The 25954-nt window shown below is 45.3% G+C and overlaps 1 protein-coding gene across 2 annotated transcripts in view; it reads left to right on the top strand.

Annotated features, from left to right (window-relative positions):
* FLT3 (fms related receptor tyrosine kinase 3) overlaps nt 1–17168 on the top strand; it is a 50584-nt gene extending 33416 nt beyond the window's left edge. For both annotated transcript variants that reach the window (XM_088159525.1, XM_014879650.2), the window contains 15 exons: nt 2439–2545; nt 3722–3833; nt 5418–5596; nt 6841–6953; nt 7052–7184; nt 7274–7378; nt 8957–9067; nt 10974–11127; nt 11451–11578; nt 11989–12113; nt 12457–12579; nt 13237–13348; nt 13432–13531; nt 14864–14969; nt 15648–17168. In XM_088159525.1, the coding sequence (XP_088015651.1) occupies nt 2439–2545; nt 3722–3833; nt 5418–5596; nt 6841–6953; nt 7052–7184; nt 7274–7378; nt 8957–9067; nt 10974–11127; nt 11451–11578; nt 11989–12113; nt 12457–12579; nt 13237–13348; nt 13432–13531; nt 14864–14969; nt 15648–15782 (1843 nt within the window). In that variant the 3' untranslated portion in view covers nt 15783–17168. The remainder of the gene's footprint in view (nt 1–2438; nt 2546–3721; nt 3834–5417; nt 5597–6840; nt 6954–7051; nt 7185–7273; nt 7379–8956; nt 9068–10973; nt 11128–11450; nt 11579–11988; nt 12114–12456; nt 12580–13236; nt 13349–13431; nt 13532–14863; nt 14970–15647) is intronic.
* Nucleotides 17169–25954: the final 8786 nt, after the last annotated feature.

Below are 25954 nucleotides of genomic sequence, written 5' to 3'. Positions count from 1 at the left end.
GGAAAAAGGCCAGCTCGTGTCCCTGGAGCTGAGTGTCCGAGTGTCCCTGGAGCCACAGCCATGGCCACAGCCACCAGGCATTGCTGGTGCAATGAAGCAGCCTGGCAGCTGCTTCAAACAGATAACTCAGCCGTCTGTCTGACAGTGATGCTGGACAAACAGAATTTTTTAATGTTTATTTTGGTTAGTTATTCTTCGCATTTATTTGCATCCTATTTATCTTATGGAAAAATAAAATAGAGGGGAAAACACTTGAATGTGCTGATTATTTAATCTCACAAGTACATTCTTTTGTGCAGACATCCCTCACAACGATCCAATTTTGGCTGAATTCAAGCATTAGATAGACATGTCTCACCTGAGGACAATGAGTAGGGGTACATATCTCATTCAGTTTGAAGCACCCAGAAACAGCAAGGGGTAGGAAAGTCAGGAGATTTTGCCTGCAGGCTGTAGCTTTGCAGATTTCAGTGTGATTTTAAAGCAGAAAGTTTCTCTAAGCAGCACAGAAAAGGTCATCACATATCTAAACACATTGTGGGGCTCACTTTGCATGTTCTAGTTGATTTCTGTGTAGTCCTGTCTCCCAGGACTTCTACTTTTTTCCTTTCATATCCTTTTTCATTTCCTGTTTTTATTTTTTTTTTAATTTCTGCCAGTTCCTTGTAAAATTATTCCTTCAGATTAAAGATAATATTAAATTTTAATAATTAACTCTGTACATTTCTTTAGCTTTTCATTTCAAAACCCAGCGATCCATCTCTCCTGTCACTACACCTACAGTATATTTTCAGACATTCCTTCAGATTTTCCATTTTTTATTTGCTTTTGTGGGCTCTCTGTTTCAGCACACTGCTGATTTTCACTTCCCCCCAAAGAACTAATGACTTTTCATACACACAGTATCTTCTGTTAAATTTATAATATTTAGCTCACATCCCCTTATATTTTCAGGTATCAAAGATACTGTTTTAATATTTTTTCTGATTATTTCATTAGGATATAATTCTTCAAACCTGGAATTTCAAAAGCAACTCATTATTTTTGGTTTCGTCTTTTTTTTTCCTGTCTTCAGAATCTTTTTTGAGGCAGCTTAAAAGGGTTCTGACTTTAAAAAATCCATAAGCTCAGAGACATCGTTAAGGCCATTTCAGAGGAAGACATTCAAAAGTCAATAACTATGTGAAAATGTGGCCTTAGTCAAAAGACAAAATTGCCAGTGGCTTCAAGGGGAGCTTTCCTGGTTTAGAATTTCAGGGTGATACTTGGTGCCTTTGTATGTATCTTGCTTAAGGAGAAATATCCTGATTTTAGTTCTCTAGATTGATCTCATTAGATTTTAGTTCTCTAGATTGATCTCATTACTGCTTTCTCCTACTTTGCATATTGTTGATATGGGCTGTCTGGGCTTTTTTTTCTCTCTCTCTCTTCAAATTCGCTGATGTTCCTGCTTGCTTTTATCACTGAAGCAGAGTTGGGGTCTTACAACATAGTTACCATTGAGTCGTCAGCAAAAACATCTCTCCCCAAATTGTCAGCAACTACACCTAAGAGAGATTTTCTTAGGTTGCTCTTCTAATGCTGATAAACTGCATTATCTGCTATTCAAAGCTGACAGTTGTCCTGACAGCAATGACCTAGTTAAAAGCACAGAAATAGGATGCCATCACTGTAAAATGGCATATTCCCTTCTCCCTACCTCATCCCATGTCCCTTAAACCAGTGACTCAACAGGACAGTCAGGCACAAATTTTTAAGTCTCTGCAGTCCTCTGTTGTTAGTTTCTGCCCAGAGACTTGTTAGAGCCCCTCCTGGCCATCTCCATGATCACAAGCTGTCTTCTGCATGGTTTGGGTCTTGTTTTTCTGCCATCCAGTGGCTCAAAGGCCATAGGGATTAGTAAAAGGCTGGTCTTCCTCCTGCAGAACTCCCTTGAGGGTTGGTGTTTCATCTCACTGACAATGAGATGATGGGGATCTCATTCCTGAGTCTGTGTAAGATCTTTCCATTTGGAGATGTTTCCTATGCTCCTCCCTGTCATTGTTGTTTCCTAACACAATCATATCACATCAGCTAGGAACTCCCATCAAACTTCCTCGGAGAGAAGAAAGTTTGATCCTTTGCTGGTCTTAGCAGAAGTACCTGGGCGTGTCATGTATGAATTAGTAACAAAATCCCAGCTTAACAGCCTGAATGCACTCCAGGAACAGTGAGAGAAAAAATGCAGAATTAAATCAATTCTGCAGGGAAAAAATATATATTCTCACCAACATAGTTAGATTCTGGGATTTATACTGTCTAAGCAAAAATAATTACCTTTGTATTCTTCATGAGAAGATGCAGAATTGTTTCAAACCTACAAATGAGTCTTGACTGCATTTGAAATATTTTTCAAGTCAATATTTTTTCCTTTTCCCTTTTTTTACTTTCTTCCACAGCATTTCATCAAAGTTCTGCAACCATCAGCACCAGTCTGGGATATATGTATTTTATGCTGAAAATGATGATACAGCTGTAACAAAAAAATTCACTCTGTATGTGAGAAGTAAGTAACAAAACTATTGCTGAAGATTTGGCAAAGTCTGGTATAAATTGAGCTGTTATGGCTTTTTTAATTGGTATTCCCTATTTCATTTACGTAGATTTATTGATAAAAATAGAGGATCAAAAGGCAAAAACATGATCCTCTTCACACAGCATCACACTGCTGAAATCTAGGCACTGGGAAAGACACTGGCTGTTTGTGGGTAGTATTTCTTGTGTCAGTTAGGGATGGAGAACAGTGAAAGGAGGAGAAAGTTACTAATTTTTTCCTTCCCTTTAGTCTACCATAAACAGAATATAAGGAATCAGTTGCATGCTGAAAAAATTAATGCTTCTTAAGAAAATTACAAGCCTAAGAACTCAATAAAATACAGTAACTCTATTCTATTTCTACAAAGCTGGAACATATGTGACTGCTGCAGAAACCACATGAGATATAGAGCTGGGAGCAAACGCTTGTCCCCATTAGGAATCATCTGTAATTAATTGCCCTAATGGCATTTAAGAGTTAATGTAGTTAGTGTGGAGACCCTCTGGTGTGTAACTTGTATGTTTGGGCTGCAATGGCTCATACACCCTGCCCCACACTGGCACAGTCTTGATCAATGCTCTCGGTTATATCAGTTCTGCCACCTGACGGCAGCATCTCTCCCTTGCTCCAGGTATAGGGGCTTTATTTGTGATATATAATTTACACAAGGATCTTCTGTGCACATTTTGTACAAGTTGGACACCCAGAGCCTCAGTGCCAGGTCAGTCCTAGGGCCAGCTGCTTGGTATGAGTCAGAAAAGCAGAAGTCAAGATCTCTAATTTTGGCTCTTCCATTGTTTTGGTCTGGCTGTGTACCTACAGAGAAATGGCTGCTCCCCTTTCCTTGCCACACTGCCATCCACAAAACCAAGGAAGGAGGAAGACTATGAGCTACACCCAGCTCTCACTGTGACGTGCAGTTTTAAACTTTGAAAACAGAAACAGACCTTGGTCTCAGCAGATTTAGCATGGCCACATAAGTGTACAGGGTCCTGTCACTTGAAGTGCTGGCAGAAATTGTCTTACAGAATCATAGAATTGATTAGGTTGAAAAAGATCTTTGAGATCATAGAGTCCACCCATTAACCCAGCACTCTCATGTATACCACTAAGCATGTTCTTAAGCCTTGTGCTGTCTTATTGCAGGGAAGCCTGAAATAAGGATGCAGCTGTTGTTCAAGCAGATCTCCTGTGTTGCTGAAGGTTACCCTGCCTCATCCTGGGTTTGGAGGAACTGTCTTGAACTGAACTCATCCAAGTAAATAACTTTCTTTATTTTTATTCATTGCGAAGACTATCTGAGCTGTCCTTGATTAAATGAGGACAAGTCTGTAACAAACTAAATGTAAAATGCACATTTAATTGTGTGCATTTAACTGGTTGCCCTACTCCAGGGAACTAGATCACCAAAATTAGGGTAAGTTTTCCCTTTTTTATTGCCATCAAAAGAAGTCTATAAAGATGTGTATCTCAGGCTCTTTACACCAAAATAGACCCCACTGGGTTTATATCAACAATTAGGTGGTAACAAAGTCCAATCTTAGTTTTTCTCTTACTCTATCAAAGTTATAGGGATTCAGGGAATGCATTGGTTAATACAGGCTCGATTAATTGGTTAAGCTTTGGTTAAAAGATATGCTATGGTGATCTGTTACCAAAGCCACTAAAGTCAGTGAGAGTGTTTCCAGTAAAGTTAGTGAGAGTATTTCCAGTAAAGTTAGTAAGAGTGCCTCCATTTCCTCTATTTATTTAGGGCAGTGAGTCAGGCTCTAAAATTTCAAAAAATGCTGAAACAGCTTTGACCTGATTTGTGAACTCTGCCGTTTTTATTTTAGATATGCCAAGAAACTAATAGTCCCATGGTACAGAAGAATACTAAGTCAAATTTTCCTTTGTAAGATTGTGGATAAACTCTTAAGCATTTATTTTAGCTAGACATAAAAAAATACCTGGACAATTTTTTTATCCATACCTCTTAAAAGGTTTCCTTATATCAATCTCTTTGTGCAGAAATGGAAGACAAAAAAAACCACCATGCAGCTAGTGGGTTTAAAATACTCCTTAAATCATCTTTCTGGAACGAAAATGCTATGACATATCTTTTCTGAGGAACTTCCAAATGTAGAAGCTAGTGCTATGAGTAGAGCTGAATAAATTTAATTTATTTCTTATCTCCTCATTTATTTATGTGGAGAGTAAATTAGACAGTAAGTTGATGAATGATAGAAAAGCTGGAAGTCAAAATTATCTATGTGGACCTCCTTTCCCTCAAGTGTAAAGTTTCCTCTTTCTACATGTCAGGCCTTAAATAAGTCATTAATTCCCTCCATCTGGATGGATGGAGGCTCTCCATCATGAGTGAGAGAAACTTCATGGATGAAATGACATACCTCCAGGGAAAGGAGTTAGAACCTTTACTCTGGGTTCATCTTGCGTTTATAGTTTTAGCAGTGGCTCATTTGCAGCTTCTCAGTGGTCTCAGTGTTTGAGGCAAATATTAAAGCAGTGGGAATAGATGAGGTACGGGGGGTTGTGTCAGTTGTGAAATCAGTGGAGGTTCCAGAGTTCAGAGGGTGCAAATACCCTGCCCAAGGCAGTGGTGGAGAGTGGGAGTGAGCCCAGTGTAGGACGAAGCTCAGTCCCTGCTAACCCTGCCATGTCCATCACCAAAAAGGAGACTGGTAAGTTACCAGAAGTCTCACTCTACTGCTGACAAAATCCGAGCCCCTTCCCTTCTTCTCTTCCAAAACAGACATAAGGTATGTTTTGAAACTTCCCACCTTCTTTCCTGGCAAATGTCACTGTGAGCTAACAATCAAAACTGGTCTGCTTCCTTTTTCAGCTGCACAGAGGAAATCACAGAGGGGATTCAGAACTTCTTGCCAGAGAGGAGATCCCTGGGGTCGTGGATTTCAAGCAGTACTTTATATGTAAAGGAGACAGCAGCAACCTTCTCTGTGGAGTGCTGTGCAAACAATTCTGCTGGCTCAGCCTGCGAAAAGAGTTTCATTAACCTGTCAGGTACCACCTGTTTTGGCACAGGTTTTCTCAACTAAAGCTGGCATGGTAGAAGAACCTACAATACTTTTTGTCTGGCTAAATGGCTGACTGTGCTATGACGTTGCAAGTAAAACACAAGCTCTGTTTGTACACAGTATCAGAAATGGTGGGCGAATGGGAGACAAAATTCTCTTTCCCCTAGGCCCAAAGCAGAGGCATCCCTCATTTAAAAAAAAAAAAAAAAAAAAAAAAAAAGAAAGGAAGTGCAGGATGGAGCCATGACAATGTTTGATCCTTACATGAAATCTGGAAGAATTATCTTTGGCAAGAGCTAAAGGCACTTTGGTAGCTGGTGGCATGTGCCATCTCTTGTTACTTTCCTGTAGGTCCCTGTGGTGCTGCCAGCCCATGGGAGCTCTCCTCACGCCATGGAGGTCACTGTACACCCAAGCAAGATCATGGCTGAGCCAACAGACCCACTGAAGGGTCAATCCCTGTCTGGAAAGCAGGAGTACTGGGGAAAAGACCTTCTTAACCTTCTGTAGGCAGGTGACAGAAGGTTAAGTCCTGGTTAAGCAGTCTCTCTTCTAGTCGAGAGAATGACAGATTATTTCCTCGTTGAACCAGAAAGTCAGAATGATTATTGGCACTTTGTACTTGTAACACCGTATGTATTCCATAAAGAAAATTTTTTCATGTAGAGGTAACATGCTATGGCACCAGGAATTGTTTTGAAACATCCAGGTATTTGCAGTACAGGGATTTCCTTTGTCATGATGAGCAAGCAGTTTGGTGCTTTTGACTACAGCAGACAGACACTATGACCACCGTCAGAGTTTGAGCATTCATGTTGAAATTAGCATAGAGAGTAATCATACTACTTATGCTTTTAGAAACAATGAAAATATGAGGGTAGGTCTCATGTTTGCATGCTCATCTACCGATCAACACCTTATTCCTGTTTATGCTCACAAAGTTCAGTCCAAGGATCACAGCAACACCTCCATGCATTTAAATTTATTCACGGATTGAGCTTTTTTTTTCCCCCTTTTTTTTTCTTTAATGAAAACAGATGTCAGAATTACCCAGACCTTAATGCCTACTGCCCATCTTGCTTTGCATATGGTTGAATCTCACACCCCATGTGGGAGAGGCTTGGGTGTTAGTGGGCTGCAGACTGCCAGAACTGACCGTGGGTTCTCCTTGCATTTTTAGCTGTACACACAAACTCTGTTTCAGTGGGTAGTAATATGTGTCTTTTAAAGTTGCAGGAGCTGTTTCTTCCCCCCTGGACAATACTGCATTCTATGTCTCCATTGGATTTTTTCTCCTCTTGCTCACTTTCGTGTTTACATTCATTTTTCTTAAATACAAAAAGGTAAAATCAAACATAAATACCTGACCATCCTTCCTTTGTTCCTACCAGACTGTTTCTTCTCTCAGACTGATTTCATTGTGTGTTTTTTTCTTCCAAAGCAATTCAAATATGAAAGCCAGTGGCGAATGATACAGATGATAGGGCCATCAGATAATGAATACATCTACATCGACTTCAGAGAATTTGAATATGATATAAAATGGGAATTTCCCAGGGAAAATCTGGAATTTGGTGAGCAACCCATAAGGTAAATCTCAATACTGGAGCAGTAGTCTGTGCTGTACCAGCAGAGAATAATACTGGCATTTTGTGTCTTGTAGGACAGGTCCTCGGTTGTGGGGCCTTTGGGAAAGTAGTGAATGCAACAGCTTATGGAATTAACAGTGCAGGAGATTCAGTCCAGGTTGCAGTCAAAATGCTAAAAGGTATGATAATCTCTGGTGCCTTCCACAAGCAGTGATGTATTCTACTATCTCCTAAGTAGAAGAGGCATTAGAAATCCCCCTTCCAGAGAAAACTTGTAGCAGTTACACCTTGCAAATTCTTGGCTTCAAAATCCTTTCAAAGTGCATTCAAAACCCTGTTTCATTTTGGAAATGAAAGGTATTGCTGAAGTGCTTTCATCCTGCAGCACGTTGCATTTTGCTCTACACACTACAGAAAATCTGTGTGGGGCAAAACGAAGAGGAGAAGTGCAAATCCCAAAACTGGTGACTGTGACATTTGGTGTAAGGCCCCTTTTTCTTATAGTGCTGTCTAGCTCTGGCAAGCCCTTTGCCTGCTGTGTCTGAGCCAGCTTGTTTCCAAAACTTCCAGCACCATTTCCTGTAGTCTTTTTTCTTGATGATGACACAAAACAGTTTATTTCCATCCCTCCTTATGAATAAAGCTACTAAACTTCAAATACTCCTTTCTGCTGTGGTCTGGCCTCTCTCCAAGCTGTCTTGACTCCTCATAAAACAGTGTGCAGGGGCAAGCCTCCCTGGCAGCAAGCAGAGGAGGGCTGCCTCACTGTGTCCCAGTTAATCACAGCCCTGTTCACAGAATGTTGGAGTGGTTTATACTGGAAAGGATCTCTAGGATCACTGAGTCCAACTGTTAACCATCACTGTCAAGTCCACCACTGCACCATGTCCCTCAGTGTCACATCTACATGTCTTTTTAATGTATTCAGGGATGGTGACTCAACCATTCCCCTGGGCAGCCTGTTCCAGTGCTTGACAATCCTTACAGTGAAGACATTTTTCTGAAAAGCCAATCTAATCCTCCCCTGGCACAATCTGAAGTTGTTTCCTCTCATCCTTTGACTTGTTACTTGGGAAAAGAGACTGGTATCCACCTCACCCACCTTTTGATATGTATTGGAATGAACTTCACACTGATAACAGCGCCCTGCCCACGTGTGTGCCCACACAGCCCCTTCCTGCCAGCACTGCCATCCAGGTTCTCATCCCCCATTTCCACGTATGCAACAGTTTTAGGCTTCCTTGGTCCACTCCTTTGTGGTTGGCTATGGGGAAGCTCAACTTGATCATTTTGGTTCACATACCCAATTCACATTTTCACCAAATGCTCACTGAAAAACAAGACTAAACCTACTGGAATGCAGGGGGGGCTTCTCAGCTATTGGATTGCAGCTGGTTGTGTGCCATTAGTCTGCCATTTTTTTCTCTTAACATTTCTCTGCAACAGGCTTGACTGTCATTTTTTCTGTGCTTGGGAACACTTTAATATATTGCTGTCATTCCTTGCCAGCCCAAGAATGGCAAATGTTGACATTTAATGACTGCTTTCCCAAGCTTTCAAATGATCACACACAAATTCAGTTTCCATCTTTGACTAAAACTTTTTACACTTTGGAAAGCATTTTTTTAGGGTGTTCCCAAATGTACTGTTAGTCCAATGAATTTGAAATGAAGATTTACATGTGACAAAGCATCACAACCATTTAAATTTTCATTTCTTTGCCGGAGATTTCCAAATCTGTGTTACTACTTTTACAGAAAAACCTGATGATTCAGAAAAAGATGCTCTAATGTCTGAGCTGAAAATGATGACTCACATTGGAAGCCATGAAAATATTGTGAACCTACTAGGAGCTTGTACTCTGTCAGGTAAACTGAAATTGTGGAAAAGTGACAATTAAAACCGTTATAATAATAAGAATTAATTTTGATGTTCTTTACTGGCCCAAAATATGATGGAGATGAGCTGAAAGCAAATTTAAAGCCACGCATGTGTGCAGAAAAGGGTCAGTTCTGATTATATTGTCAGGAAGTGATACAGTGAACAGTCCTTCTGTTAGGATTTCCCCTTATGGTGGTGATGGTACTGGTATGAGCCAGTTTATTAAGTAAAAATGAAAAACTTTTCTGGTGTCAGGGACTTTTATATACGCATGATTATGATCACATAGGAAATTGTAATTATTTTTTTTTTAATCATATGTGTCACCAATTAATGGATAAAAAGATAGACGGGAAGCAAAAGAAACTGAAAAATAACAGGGGTAGGAGGGACACAAAACCAAGAAATGAAAGAAGTAATTAATGGAAAGAGGGACAACATTCTAAAGGACCAAATGTGTAAACAAAACTGAAGAATAAAAAAAATAAGCAAAGGTGGGCTAAGACAAAAGTAGCGAGATATTATCACTGATTAATTATTGTGTGACTCATGTTATCATTGAGGTAATTTACACAGCTATTCTTGTCCCAAGAATTGCTTCTCTAGTCAGTCCAATGGTGAACAAGAGTGGGTGAAGAGAGGCTAAAGAACAGATCAGCTTGGGGAAATGCCAGGGTTTCACCCAGTGTAGGTCCCTATCATGAACTGTAACACCTGACACTGAAAAACTTAACAGATTTTCCATCATATTTATTTATTTAGTCAGAACTTATTATTCAGAATCTATTTAGTCAGAAAGACCAAACAGAACAGTTAACTTTTGTTTTCTCAATTTATATCAGTGGCAGTACTGTCAGGCACAGACATATGAGGAGTAAGAGAAAAGCAGAGAAATAGATTGTTCTTAGTGGCTTTAGCTGATTTAAAACTATACAGACTGCCACTGCCTTCTGGAACGGTGGGCAGGATGTGATGGTGTAGACAGGAGGGCTGCAGGAAAGACCTGCTTATTCTGGTAGGGTAGGGCACGAACACTCCCAGCCTTATCCAAGAGTCATTTTCAGAAGCATTTACATGGTTCTCAAGACTTTCCCATCCATCCTCTGAGAGACTTCACAGCTTTTTCCAGCGTGCCCTACCTTGCTTGTCAGTGGCTTTCTGACATAAATGTCCACAGATTCACAGTCAGTCTTTCTGGGCCAGAAGTGGTGATGGCAGTGTGAGGCTTTGCAGGGTGATGTGTGACCACTCTGAGCTCCTGCTGGCTGGTCATGGTTTTTATCCAATCCTGCCCGGGACAGGAATTGGATGTATTTTTCCTTTCTTGAGAAACTGTCCTGACCAGTGCTCTACTCAGACACCTCCCCTTGCAAGGGGTATCCCTCATTTAGGTCCCCTCAGCAAGTACTCTTGGGTTTCATGTGGTCTTCTTGGGGGAAAGAAAAAAGAGTATTTCCAGAGCATGAAGGTTGCACAGATAAACAGAAAGATGTAGGTCAAAGGGTACAAATTCACATCAGCCAGATAACTAGCAGGGGTCATCTTTTGCTTGAACTCTGCATGGTTTAGAAAATATGTTGCATCTTTATAGGCTGTACTGTTCTCCCTGTTGCCATTGAGATGGGCAAGGATTTTTGTGTTTTTGTTAAGATTTTCAATACAGTTTGAGAGATGCTCCACAAGGACAAAGTTACACAGACTTCCCAAGGGACATTATAGTCAGTAAGCAAATTCTCATTAGGTGCCCATTAGTACAATTTATCTACCTAGGAATGGAAGATGCTTGGGATGTTTTAATACAGATTAATCCTGAGAGAAAATGAAGCAGCATTAGGGCTTTAGTGGGGAGGTGCTATAAACAGCAGCAGGCATTTACATTTCCAACTGTTTCAGGGCCGATCTACTTGATATTTGAATACTGTTGCTATGGTGACCTTCTGAACTACTTAAGGAACAAGAGAGAAAAGTTTCACTGGACACTGACAGATATTTTTAAACAGCAAAACTTCAGCTTTTACCACAATATCCATCAGGACCAAAATTCTAGGTAAGAATTTAGTAACAGTTTGATACTTTTTTTAACTGCTATTGCTTTCTAAGCTGCATTCTCACCTATGAAATTATTCTTGAGAATGTGCCTTCACATACTTTAATAAGTGATGCCTTGGGAGGAACTGAGATTTTGATTTTCCTTCTGGAGACTGCAGAAAACAATCTCTTGTTTCTCCTTCTGTTTTTGAGAAGAGTCATGTCTGTGTCCAGATTTTTAGTAGTAGCAACTGTTCATGTTTTTCACTGCAAAAGAGTTTCTGTGTAGAAGATTATGTGATACACTGTGTGAAACCTTTGAAAACGTGTTACCCACTCCAGGATGGGGACTTACCTGAAGTACAGTGGGAACACAACTCCGTGCAGAGAGGATGAATTTGACACCATGCAAAGTCAAAACATAAATGTGACACTGGGATCAAATGGGATTGTGCTGTTTTCTGAGGAAGGTAAGAGATTAATTGATTATATCTTCAGTAATACTATATATAATACAGTAAATATATAAATAATGTTATTATTGTATTTATTGTGCTATTGATATGACTAGACTACATTCCATGACAAAAGAGGCCTCTTTCTATCATGTTTCTCTTCAGTCCTGGCAGGAATTTTACTGGAGGAGGATTCAACAGCACTTAAGATCAGAGGCTTATGTTTCTGCTCATGCTATACATAGTATTTGAATATGAAAATACTCACCTTTATTTTGTATCTGAGTGGAGGATAAAAAAGATGGACAGTCTTTGTGATGTTACTCTTGGTAGGAGAATGTGAAAATCCTTACAACAGGCAGTGGAATTAATCAGAGAGTGAGGAAGTCCATGGAAAACTCATACTTTTGATTATTTTTTTACAGATAAAATTAAGAATGCAAGCACGCAGGTGGATGAAGAAGAGGATTTTAATGTGCTCACTTTTGAAGACCTTCTTTGCTTCTCTTATCAAGTTGCCAAAGGAATGGAATTTCTTGAGTCCAAATCGGTATGGTGAAGGGTAGCAAAATTTTCAGATAGAAAAGATGCTAAAAGTAGGTCAGTTTATAAAAGGCAGGTTGAAGAACAGAGCCACTCAGTGGCAAGCTTGAACTACACCTCCTTCCCTGGCTTAACAGCAAAGACTGAGTTGCAGTTTTAGGCAGCACCCTGAGTAAGAAGCAGCTGCACGGCCCATTTGTGTGTCTCCTTGCCACCAGCAACCAGGGAGTGCCCAGCTTGGCCATTCCCAAAACTGCTTAAGTGGAAGGAGGTGCCAACTCAGAGAGCAGGGAATTGTCCACCTCTGATACCAAACGCTGCGGAGCATTAATCCTGCCTTTCCTTCTAAGTGCATCCACAGAGACCTCGCTGCCCGGAACATACTGGTGACCCATGGGAAAGTGGTGAAAATATGTGACTTTGGCCTTGCCAGAGATGTAATGAACGACTCCAACTACATTGTCAGGGGCAATGTAAGTGAATGAGGGCTCTCTGGTTTCCATACCACTGTAAGAATTATAGGGAATTAAGAAAGAAAAGTTTCAAATTTTTTTAATTCCTTGTTGGCTTTGTGCATATCTGTATGGGCAATGCAAAAATCTCTGTTTTTCCTTCCCTTGGCAAAAGCAAACTCTTAGATTATAATTAAACTAATCAAGCTAGTTCTGTGAATGAGATGGTACCCATGCTCTTTCTAAAGCACCATTGATGGAAGCACTGGGAGTTGTTTACTGTTGTGGGCAATAACGGTGTAGGACAACAGCATATGTGTGGGGGTGTGCCAGATGCTCTGGCTTTATGAAGAAGTACAGTGTGGATATCTCCATCTGGGCCACTCTACGCTTGAAGTCAGAGGAAGGAAGGTTGGTCTTCCAGGACTGAGCTTGTATCTTCCCCAAATAGTCATCTGAAATGGATGAGATGAATTGGCTCTTTAGAAGTGTCTATTACTCTCTGCAAGGGGAATGTCCAGGGGCTGCTGACAGAGACAGGGCTTTGCACACAGCAGACGTGAATCGATCACACTGGCAGTGAGAAGCACAGTGAGTCGCCTGGAAAGACTGTGTCACAGCCCTGTGTCACAGCCTGTGTCACAGCATGACCTGGCCTCCATCCCCCTGTCTGCACAGGCTCGATTGCCAGTTAAATGGATGGCTCCCGAGAGCTTATTCGAGAGGACATACACCATGAAGAGTGATGTTTGGTCCTATGGAATACTGCTGTGGGAAATATTCTCTTTGGGTACGTTCTACAATGGGACAAAAGAGCAGTGTTTGCTTTTGGCGGCTTCTGAATTAACACATATTCTCTGATAATTTCCACAGGTGTAAATCCTTACCCTGGTATTCAGGTTGACACAAATTTCTACAAACTAATACAAAGTGGATTTAAAATGGACCAACCATATTATGCTACAAAAGACGTGTAAGTGTATTCCCAAGTGATGCACAGCATGAGAATTTATACTTACTAGGTCACTGTTTGAATGACCTTTTATTTATTGTACACTGTATCTAAGCCAAAATTAGTTGCAAAATGTAAGATCTTCCTCTAAATCTAACAAAGGCTATCTGATCCTGCAGGTTTTGTTCTAAAGCAGAAGTGATCAACACTAAAGGTTATGTGTATTTGACAGGACTAATTCATTACATTTATTTAGTTGTGCCTTCTTTACCCAGGGAGCTTCTTATTCCTAGACCACAGATTTTTTTCCCCTTTTTTTTCTTCTTTTTTTTTTTTTTTCTCTTTTTTCTTTTCTTTCCTTTTATTTTTTCCCCCAGAAGCTATGTTTTTTCATATTGACTAAATTTTTGGTGTGTTCTTTTCTAAACTTCATTTTTAAATCGAGCTTTACCAGGTTTTTTTCAGTTCTGAGTGGCTAGGGATCCTCTTAGATAAAAACCTTGCTAAGGAAGGGTTGGGGGGAAGCTAATTCTGTGCTCTCAGCACATTATTTTCAGCCTGGATGGACTCTGCCTAGAGGTGGGCCCCAGGGAACACGAGAAGAGGAGGTGACACAGAGCTGTGAGATCTGGAACATGGAGGAAAGGGAAGGACTTTGGGCTGGCTGAGCTCTTCTGGCAGGCATTTCATAGATGCTCTAGGGAGACAGTGCCTTGCTATGACCCTGCACTGTTCTTATCCTTGCCATATAAAGGCTATATAAATAAATGCACCATATAAATGTGATGATATTAAAAGTACAGGTGAATCTGACAGATTGACCCACGAGAGATTGCTGTGGGGGGTTTAAATATCAGGGAGCCTATTGTCCCAGTAACTTTGCAAGAGACTTGAGCAGTTAGGTACTGCACTGATGTCTGATGAAGCTGCAGTATTTCCAAGGTGGTGGTCAAATTTCAGAAAGATTTTTGTGTCGTCAAATTACATTAAAAGACTTGCTGTGAAAAGTGTGCTTAAGACTACATAGTCCCCAAGGAGCAGGTTTAGCTCCAATGACAGACAGGCATTGTCTTCCTAACATTTTCTCTATGGAAGCTGGAAAGCAAACATCATGCATTATGTGTCTTACCACAGTGAAGATTTTACTAAGTGCTCTGATTAAGTCACTGTAAGATCATTTCATCCTTTAGCCTTATCTTTCTACTTCTTTTCCTCTGATGCAACACTGTAATTCTTTCTACAAAATCATTCTGATCCCCATGATTCCCCATTCAAGCCCTGCAACTCCATGTAGTCACTTACAGAGAGTCCAAGAGCTAATATGTTTTCCATGCCATGTCTTTCTTTCTGCAGCTATTGCATGATGCAGTCCTGTTGGGCTCTTGATTCCAGGAAAAGACCCACTTTTTCTTACCTGGTTTCCTCTCTGGCCTCTCAGCTGGCTGAGGCAGAAGGAGCAGTAAGTAAACACAGGGAGATGAATATGTGAACGATGTCTGGGTTTGGGTTTAGGTTTTTGGGGGTTTATATGTAGCTCCACAGATCACAATGAGCTGAGGAATACTCTCCTGCTTTCTATTAAAGTGCACATCTCTATTATGGATACATTGCCCATGGATCCATATAAGAGCTTGGGGCATATTTTTCTGCCATCAGAAAGAGTCCTGATCTTCCTGATGAGGATTTTCTTCCACTGCCTGCACTGGGACTCTGGAAAGCTGAAGTCTCTCAGCCTGTGCTGAGGGAATGGGCTTCCCTTGTGCAGCAGCCAGTGCAGTCAGCTTTGGTGATGCTGATAGCTGCCACTGGTGGGGAGCTGAGCATGGGCCAGGAGCCAGGGAGTCTCATGAGGAATCACCAGGCCATGTCCTCACAGACAGAATGTTGTATGTTGTTCCCAAAGGTCAAAATAATAAAGATTATCTGAGGAAGTCCCGTTCTATCCATACCAGATGTTTATCCCTCTTCATGAAGGATAAACAACTCTTTTCCAAGCTACCAACCCCTGCTTGGGTATCCACTCTGGACTAGACACATTATTTCTCAGTGCCTATTTCATGGGGAGAAGCTTTACAAGTACAATAAAAAATAACAGAAGATATCTTTTATTTCCTGTTCTCAATTCCCTCTTCTCTAGGTTTACCATAACATGAAGAAAAATTTTGCCACACATCATTCCAGTATCAAAACTAAGCCTCATGTAAGCAGGGATGAGGAATCTTTGCTGTCACCAGTTGTGCTCCAGCATGAAAACCCTCAGGTTGAAATATAAACTGGGTTGTGGATTTTGTCTCAGTATTGTCATAAACTCTGTGTAGGGTATGTGTTTTATATCAGCTCTAAGAAAAGAAATTGTTAACAACTGCTGCACTGTTTGCATTTCTTGTGGGCCAGTCCATATTAATGTGAAAAATATATGTGTAATTAGTTTGTTTGAATTCAGCAAACACATCCATAGCAAGACAGGGGTTTTTCCTGCCTCTCTCCGACTGAATATCTCTTTTCCTGGTGTTATGTAAATAGTTGCCTAATCAACGTATTGAATTCATACTGTTCTTGACACATTGCCAGCAAACACGAGAGAATCCACATTTTTTAAATCAATGTTTACAAGAATCGACTATGCAGCTAAAGAGAGCTGGTGTGATTTCCAGAAGTGCTATTCACATCTTCATCTCCAGATGTCAGTGAGTGTTGGAAAAAAAACCCTCACTGGAGTAACCAATTTTAGATGTCCATAATTTACAGTTCCATCAGTCTTGTTTCACAAGGAACTCTTAATCTGATGGAGTGTAACTGTCTTATCCTGGACATCTTGATGGCTGTGAAGTAGCTGATGGGTGTTCAGTTCAGCTGAGTTCATTTTATCAAGATTTAGTTACTCATGTGGCCTCTGCTCTGCCAGGCTACATTCTGCAACTGCTGATGAGACATAGGCACTAGCAGGGGGGATTCCTTTCTATCTAAAATAAGTAACTAAAATAACCAGGAGTGATATTTCGATATAAGCTTCTACCTCCCTGCTTTGGAAAACCCAGGTAGCAATATCCAGCTGGAAGTCTCACTTCAGCCTAGTTACAGCTAATTCCATTCATGGGGTTTTGTGTATTTTAATCACAAGTAAAAAATATTTCATTTTGATGAAACAATATTCTGTAATTTCGGAGTGTACTATCATCACTCCAAATCCATAGAATTCAGTATGTCTCTAACTTTCTCACAGACTCCCAGGACAATACCTAGGAGGCTTGATATGTTTTCAGTACACTTAAAAATACAGCTATTTTCATTATGAGGTTTAGGAATTTCTAAATACAACTTTCATCATGACTAATAGGATACATTTGTCTACATCATAGTGGATCAAGATGAGAATACATTGATTAATAGTTTTTTTTCTCTTACATTTTAAAAAGTTCTAAGTACAGTTAGGATTTTTCAGCGCCATGTCTTATAAAATAATAACTGTTTGGATAGAATATGCTATCACAGATACTGAGCTGCTCCTTACTAACACTGTCTGAAAACAATGTAATAGAGTGATTATGATTTGTATATTTTTGTTAATGTAAATAATTTCCAGTGAATCATCAGTTTTTAATAAGACACAGACTGTTGAAGAAAAATTTGGAGATATTTAGACAGAAATAAATTTTAACATTGCATTCTCTGGAAAGCGTATATTATTTTTAACATACCCATAACTGTTTGAAAGTGTTCATCTGCAAGATGTCACTGTTCAGCACTGTTAGCACACAGCCTGCAGTGGCTGCACAGCGGGACTTGAGCATCTTGTGCAGACAGGAGTTTTCAGCCTTCAAATTTGGAGTAACCTAACACTGAACTGGTCACTTCCAAGCCTGGCTAGCCCTAGAAACTAAGCAGATGTGAACTTGGCTCAAAGAGGAGCAGGTGAGAATCCCATGTACTTAAAAACACGGCAGGGAATTGTGTCACACGTTTATCCACAAGACTTGAAAAGTGCTGGACATAGATCATCTGGCCCCGGCATCACCACTGAGCTGAGACTTGGGAATATAAAGGAAAATGCAGAACCTTGGAACAACTGCAACTTCTCATAATTCACACATGAAAAGCAGTTCAGGCAACACAGCACTCCATGGGAAAGAGCAATCAGGGGGCAAACCCTCCTGTAAGGGCTGAACTTGTGAGACGTTGTATATTTGCTTCTCCGCATAGAAGAGATGGATGAAACACAGCTACAGGAGGTATTGAGTGAAAAATAATTTCTTTTAGGATATTTTCTTTCCAGGATGCTTCCAACACAACTTAACAAAGTGGTGGTCCATTCCTGAGGCTTGTGCAGAGCATAGAAGGTGCTGTTTAGAGATCAGTTTCATGATTCTTGAAGGGAAATGCCTATATTTCTCTCATTAGGATCCAGACCCCTAATCTGTGCCTCCAGAAGCACCTTGTCAGGAGAAAGTGATGAATTCCCCCTGTAGTGGATGGAGAGAGTTAAGCTTGTTTGAAGACCGCCAGCAGTGAAGCCTTCAGTCGAGGGTGGATGCCTCAAGTTAGGCACAGACTGACAAAGATTCAGTAATCATTAATCGGGGGGGAAGAGCAATAGAAGGGTTAAGGTCAATTAAAAGCACTGAAGGGCAAAGGACATTTGAGCTCTCCCTCGTAACAGTAACAGAAATAAGAAGAAAGATAATTTGACAACCCAAACTGAAGGGCAGGATGGCGATGCTGCCCTGATTTTCCTTCCCCTCTGCCTGCAAGAGCGGCCCTGGCAGGCGGCAGCGCTGTCCCGCGGAGCTCTCCCGGCGGGATGCTGGGCACCGGCGGCCCCGCTGCTCCGCCGCAGCCGGCGCTAGGTGGAGCTCCGCCACCGCGGCTGCGGGCGGGCGGCGACGGGCGGGGGACAAGGAGCGCGGCTGGCGCTCGGCACAGAGCCTGGGCCAGCCGCGGGGTCTGCAACAGAGCTGCGGGAGCCCTGGAGAGTAGGGCTGGGGGTGAGGGTGTCAAAAGGACTCCCCAGCCAAAACGTCGCAGCAAAAGCGATGCGGCAAACCCAGTATCAGCACAGACCACTCTGCCCACTCACCCCTCCCGAGCGTTTTCCCAACCAACCGTGTCCCTGTGTCACAGGCAGCAGGCACCAAAAAGGTAAGAGACCCTTCTCTGTTCCGATCGAGAGAAACTGGAGATGCTTCTCCAACACGTCATGCTTGTGGGGTTGGGATTCCTGGGATGGGCTCTGTGGGGTCCCTCTGAGAGAAGCTGAGACTAACCATGTGTTAAAGCAGAAGAGAAGAACAGAAGTGACCCTATCATTCATGCTAGCAGTGGCTTTCAGTCCACATATTCATGGAGGGCGCTGTGAAACACGGTGAAGAAATCCAAGGCCATGGTTGCTCCAGAGCTATTTGCAGACAGGTTACGTTTTAAGAGTCGAAATTTCTGCTGGAAATTATTTCAGGGGCAAAAAAATTCAAAGTATACTGCAGATGAGTGAATCCCATGGAGCTGGATACACCAAATCTCATCCCCCTTCTCCCAGACACAGAATTAGATCAAGTGCTCAGTGGCTCGGGCTCAGGCTTCCCACTCTGCCACCTTCCCTCCTGCATCAATGGCTAATTAATTAGACCATGCAAAGAAAAACCAACAGCTTTAAAAAAACAGGCACAAAAAGACCCACTCAGATCTGTGGTTGGGAAGGCCTCACACGGCTTCAGAGAGACCTGGAACCTGAGGCCAGCTCCTTCTCATCCTTGGGGAGCATCCCAGCGCTATGGAATGGCCCAGCAGGAGTCCTTCCAGGCAGGTTGTCTGAGACCTGGGCTCAATCCATGCTTCCTGAAATGCTTTGTAATGAGATAAACAGTGCAGCTGCTTAGGGCAAGGATCCTGCCTTATAGGTCACTGACAGATTAAAACTTACGTGTTTAAGGCTGTACCAGAAAACTGATAGAGTAACACTCCTAGAAGAAGTGTGGGTGCCCTGGGGCACAATCTGGTTCAGATATCAGATGAGAAGGAATTCTGAAGACCTGTTTGTGGAGAGAGGTGGAAAAGTGGTGGTGCTCCTGTGGGTCTTCTCCACAGAGGCACATAAAGACTGGTGTGGGATCCACTTCACTTAAGCACTGCTTAGCTGGGATGAAAACAGACAGGAGATCCTGACAGTGACCCACTCCTGCTACCAGGTATTGCCTACACCTACTCATGATCCTCTGTACCACAGGTAAGCTTTGACACTTAGTTTTGGCTGCCCAGAGAAGCCTCTTTCCAGGTGCACTAGGATTCCTCTCCCTTCATTCTCTATGCATCTCCTAGCTGAAGAAAACCCAGAAATTACTCCTAATGAGAGCCCTCCAGTCCCACCAGTGCTGTGACTGCCTCATCTTCAGAGGAGGATTGGAGGCTTCAAATTATAAAAGGAAAGAGGTGCCTAGCTCTAGTTTCCAACAAATTCCTCTTGGAGAAATTACTATGTGATGTGTACTGGGCTCTCCTTCGGAAAAGCCTCCCATGATGTAGGGTTGCCCTGGGTGAGTAGGGGCTGTGAAGCTAAACTGAGGCAGGGCTGGGCTGGTCCCTGGGAGCTGAGTCATGGAGGAGAGCCTGGGGGAAGGGAGTGTGGGCCACAGCTGGGAAGCTGGCTCTGGATCTGCCTGGCCCTGCCTTCAGCTCCTTTTGGGGCTTCTTTTCAGACCAGAAACAAAACGAAGTGAGACTCCTTTTCCCTCTCAGGAGCTAGAATAAAATAACTGGGAGCAAACGTGAGATGGTGGAGAGCAGTCAGGTACCAATTTCTCCTTGGAGCCAGAAGGACTAAGGTTTTGGATTGGGGGATAAATGTTTGTCCAGGGAGAAAGATGAGTCTTCTTCTGCCTTCCTACACCTCTATTATAAGAAAAGGTCCCATGTGGGAGCCTTGGCCTGCTCCTTGCCAGGCCAAAGAAGCACTTGGCACTTCTCTGCTTTGGACTCCTACATTTGCTAGCATGAAATATTATCCACAAAGCACCATGGACCTTCAGGAATGTGTACAATTATGGTCTTGCAAACAACAAACCATCTACATGGGTCAGCAACACCCTGTGCTTCGGCTCACTGAAGGGGTTTGTAGGACTGGGCTTACCATGGAACACAAGGTTGAGGGAGACATCGGTATGGGGCAACCACCCCATGGCATCTTGCCATGGAAGGGCCTGGAGCACGGGGAATGGTGAGGAAAAAACAGCAAGACTAGCGTGTGTTGTGGAGATGGGGACAACACACCCAAGGGGATATATCACCTCCCTTCTAAGGTTTCAGAGCTGGAAATGTAGAAAATTAATCCGTGGGGAAAGCAATGAGGGCATCAGCCTTCAGATTGCCCTGAAGGGAGGGGGAGATGGCTCAGAGGCAGGAATCCTGGTGGCAAATGTGTGCAAATCATTTTACAGCTCAGATTCAGCTCAGTGTTTTGCTTGGCACGGGAGACAACACTTGCGTTAGTAGCTCCATCCCAGCAGCTGCGCCGGGGCCTGCGGTTTCCCGGGGAGCAAAGTGGCTCTGGACGAGGACTGGGAGACCGGGGGCAGCCTCTGCCGCGGTCTCCCGTGCCGGCCGTGCCTCGCCGCAAAGGCGAGAGCGTGAGGCTGGGGAGCACCGCGCTCCCGCTGCATCCCGCACCGGGCGCTGCCGGGCCCGGGGAAGATAACAGCGGCCCTGCCTGCTGCCGGGAGCGTCCGTGGGTGGGCAGGGGGTGTCCTTGGGGGGCAGAGGCGACAACAGCCGAGTTCTGGGCTGCCCTCCCGTGAGAGGGACTGCCCCCGCTCCCTCCCTGTCCGCGCCGTCGGGGCCATCCGGCGGGTACGCGCTGCCGGGTGACTCACGGCTCCCGGGACCGGACCAAGTCCCGGCCGTCCCAGGAGGGGCACGCCAGCAGGGGCCGGGCACAAGCGCTCTGCAGGCAGCCGGGGCGCCCTGCTGCGGCCTTCTTCCTCTGTGACATTTTAAAAAGATAATAAAGTAAGGTAAAGTCAAGTAAAGAAAGGCAATAAAACAAAAATAAATCCAACCAAGGCTATTTCCTTGGTCAGCAGAGGTGTGCTAGCCACTGGATCTGGGAGGCTGGGAACACCCTCACCAGCCTCTGGCTGCAGAAGCCTCTGGGGTATGATACGACTTTTTTTCCTTCTTCTCTGTTTACGTTCCTGTTTCCTGAAGGGGAACAGGGCCATGTGAACTCAGGCCTGGCAGCACCTGTGCAAAGAGGCAGGGCTGGCCGGGGCCGCAGGGCCGGCCGTGACTGTGCTGGTGCAGGGCGGCTGTGCCCCGGCCAGGCACTAGGTGCCACCTTCCTTCCCCGCCTGCTTTCTTCCCAGCAACGCGAATCCACTCGGGAGCGAGCGTTCAGCATCTAACCCCGTCCTAGAGGCATGTGCTTAAACAAGACGAGTATCAACCCCACGATAAAAGTATTGGGTTATTCTGCAAGGTAATCTACATCAAAGCCTCGGGGGCTGCCGGCTTGAAAAGATCCAAGATGTTTTCTAAGTCCTTATCATGTCTGTGCTTAGGGGGAGTCATAAATTCCACAGGTCGGACTAACTAACACACGATTCCTCCTTCCCTTCTCTCTCCATGGCCGCCAAAGGGCTTTCCAGCGGGCTCTTTTTTTTTTTTTTCTTTACCTTGCAAACAACGCTCCCGGTTCCGTGTCGTTAAGGTGCAGGGAGACGGAAAGATCCTCCCCTCCCACCCCGAGATTCCCCCAAATCACAGAAAAAAGGAATTATTTAAACCACAAAACTAGTAGAAATAAAGACGGTGAATCCGTATCCCCACAGGCGTCCCACCGTGTGGGAGCAGTCTGTGGAGGAGGGATCGCGGGCGCTGCACAGCACTCGGCTTATGGGCTTATGGGGATGTCTCTGACCCCTGATGGGAGTCCTCGGGCTGTGCTGCTCGACGCATTATCCCGAAGCCCCGAAGCGAGGTGTCCGCTCGGGATCCGAGCAGCGCCTGCCCGGGCTCCGAGGGGCGGCAGCGGGCAGCAGCGCCCTGCCCCGCCACTTCCCCGCAGCCATGCCTCTGCCCTGACTTCCCCCGGAATAATGTCGGAAATTATTTTTTCAGATCAAGTAGTAAGGCTGAGGTTGAAGGAGGAAAGCGGGGAGCCCAGCGTCTGCCCAGGAGGCAGCCCTGAGTGAAACAGCCCTAAGGAGAAAATATCGATTTCAACGTGGAGAGGAGGGAGGAGATACTTCCCTGCGAACGGTGTCCCCCATCAAACACTTGTCAGCTTGAGAGACATTGGGTCGCAGTTCTCCGCTCAGGATATAACGAAATAGGAAAAAACAAAACAAAACAAAACAAAACAAAACCGAAGGGGGAGATATCAGGCCTTCGCCCACGCTCCGGTGTGGGGATCTGATCCCAGGATCCCTACTCCTCTCCCGGATCTGCAGCTCTGGGCTGGAGCCGGCGGGAAAACCCGAGACGAAAGTGGAGAGGGAGCGGGCAGAACGGAGGGGAGAAAAGGGGTGAAACCCAGCCGAGACATACATCTTCTATCCCCAGCCTCTTTGAGAAGCCCCGATGGCTGGCTAGGGCCGGCGGGGGGACAAATCCTGTGCCAGTCACAACGAAAGGGCCAGAAGGACCGCAAAGGCATCTAGGAGCGGATCGGGATCCCTCTTACTTTAAGACAAAAGTGTCCCGGGGCAGCATGTCCCTATCCCCAGCAACTGCCATGGGTCGCGTCCGGGGAGCAGCTGCGCAGCGGCGGAGGATGCTTCGAAGCATTTATCTGCGGGGGAAGCGGGACTTGCCCCATCTCGCCGCCGGCTCCGGTTAGGCTAGGACTGGTGGGGCCCGATCTTCCCGAGTCCTCCCCGTACTGGGGATCACTGTCAGAATGGCAAAGTAGCGGAGCAGCGTTCTGGCTGCCGTTCCAGGTAGCCGCGGAGCTGCCTCGAAGCCTTATCCTGTTCCTCCACCGAAGCCCCGAGACGCTCATCCGATCCCGTGGCCGATGGCCCCCAGCCCTGCCAGCTCGGGCTGGCGTCGGGTCTCACCCTAAAAAAGCTGCCACCTGGCTGCCAGGGATTCACTGATGGAGCCATAGACACTGAATCGGGTTTTTTCGGGGTTGATCAGGGTTGTAGTGCGTTTTATTACAATATGTCCAGAGTTTTGTCGTTTTAATGGCCCCCTTTCTCCGTTTATGGCATCATCAAATTCACATCTGCATAGATCGGCTCTGTCGGTGCTTATCGGGAGAGGCGATTACATTGAAGGGACACAGCATTTCCTTTCCAGAGTGACATTTCAGTCTCCTGCTCCGACAGCGCTGGGAGCTCCAAGCCCCTCTCCCCTCTCCTCGTTACCCTCCCGTCGGGGCGGGGGAAAGTGTCGCGGTGGGAATAGGCAACAGAGAGAGAAATTCCCTCCAGAGAAAGCGTCTGGCAGGCATCTCTGCATCCCTGCTGTTGTGCTGCTGCTACCGTAGTGTCGCAACCGCGGCCGCCTGCGACAATTTGTGAGCAAGTGACGATGTGGGCGCAAGTATTCCCGACTATGTGGAGGGTGGGGATACCCCGTTCCTCGCATCCAAGACATCCACAGCGACTCCGAGGGGGCCATCTGTGGCCTCTTCCCAAGGAGACATACTCCATCCTTTCCTACTTGAGCGTCCTGGTCTCCCAGGGCCACTGACACTGGATCCCTTGGGACATTCTGAGAGAGGTTATGAATTACCCATACTGGCGTTAAAGCATGGCTCCATGTCAGCCCCACGCTCAGCACCAAAGGAACGATAGAATGGGGGGAAGGAGAGGGAGATTTTCGGAGACTGGGTTCGGGATATTTGCCTTTGCAGAGCTGAAATCCGCCCTCAGCTGCAAGACGCCCCGTCTCAGAGACACTCCTTGGTGTGCAGAACAGCCACCCACGTGGAAGGAAAAGCACCCTTGGGACACGACCACGTGGATGTCCGTCTGTAATACTCAGGACTCGAAGGTCCGGGACAGTGCGGGGCCCGTATGGGGAGCCCCGGTAGGACCGAGCCGCAGCCGCCCCAAGGAACCGGGAAAGCCGGTGAGAACGGCTGAGACGGTGCTGCGCTGCTCCGGGGAAAACTGCTGGGAAAACGGGGGGACGTTCCCGTCCCCATCCATTTTTTTCTCGGCGGGTGAAAGGTTTCCTCGCTGTGTCATGGGAAAAGATGCGAATATGCAAACGTCGTCTCGCATTGTCCCCGCTCAGGGTGAAAAGTTAAAGCATGAAAGCGGCGGGGGGAAGCTAAGAGGGGGTCGCCTCTTCAAAGGGGACTGGCTGGGCTGAGGGAGTCGGCTGCCGCTTGCCTGGGAGCCGCCCTTCCAGAGCCAGCATTTCCAGAGGGTTTCCAAGGAGTTGGGGAGGGAAGAAGCGTGTGTGCCTGGAGGGACTAGCCGTGGGGTTTCCCGCGGACTCGGCTGCGCTACAGGGAGGGAATCGCCCAATGAGGTGACAGGCTACGGGAGGAGGTTGATGGTTCCCTCCTTGAGGAGAACCATCCCCTGCCTCGATTCCAAGACCCCCCGGGCGGTGGGATTATCCGTCCTCTCTCCAGCGTGGATCTGAGGGCAGAGGGTGTTTTAGACGAAGGCACCCTCAGTCCCCGTCCTTTCCCGGACCTGCTGGGCGCGCCCGACCTCGAAGCTCTGCAGGCACACGCGGAGGAAGGAGACAGCGCCCTTGGAGGGGGGGGATTTCTTCTCTTACCTCGCCTTCATCGCCCATGACCGAGCGGGAGCGGGTGGGAAGCGTTTTACAAAAAGCAGTAGGCCGTCGCGGTGGAGTTTGTTGCTCAAAACAACCACGACAAAACGGCTTTGTAGATTTTTAATCAAAACTCCCTCCTCTTCCGCCCCTTCCCCCCCCCACCCCCCAATCCCAAAGCACAGAGAAGAGCTGGCTAAAGGGCTGCCTACAGATCGGCCGTGATACACGGCTCCCATATTCCCACCCTCGCCCTTAGATCTCCCTCCCTGTCTTTTGCAAGTCTCTTGATTTCATCCTTTGAACCTGTGATTGGAGGTTAAAGTGCACCAGGTTGCAATGGAAGGAGGAAGCTCTTAAACAATAAAGGCTTGAATATTTAGCTGTGATCAGGTCGCTGCCCTCTCCTTATCTTTTTAAATGCAAATCGTCTTTTAGGGGTAGTAGCTATATACCCAGCGCCTCTCCACGTCACCTGCCTTTGGTGTGTCTGGGCCATTACTAATAGAGCCTTGTAAACAATCGTTAATCATGTAAGGACTGCCGGCCATTGGATTCGGACCGGGAGCGCGGAGGAGCGCGGAGCGCAGCGCGGGGCCGCGGCCCCTCCGCCTGCCCCCTCCCCGCCCCGGGCAGCCCGGCCCCAGGCAGCAGCAGGCGCGCCGCGGAGAGAGCCCCGAGCAGCATGTGGAGAGCCGCCGCCGGGGCCCCGCCAGC

This window comes from Sturnus vulgaris, chromosome 2, assembly GCF_052056855.1.
Source record: "Sturnus vulgaris isolate bStuVul1 chromosome 2, bStuVul1.hap1, whole genome shotgun sequence".
Classification (NCBI taxonomy): Eukaryota; Metazoa; Chordata; class Aves; order Passeriformes; family Sturnidae; genus Sturnus; species Sturnus vulgaris.
The sequence above is the reverse complement of the archived record's forward strand: the minus strand, read 5'-3'. Positions and strand labels throughout refer to the sequence as shown.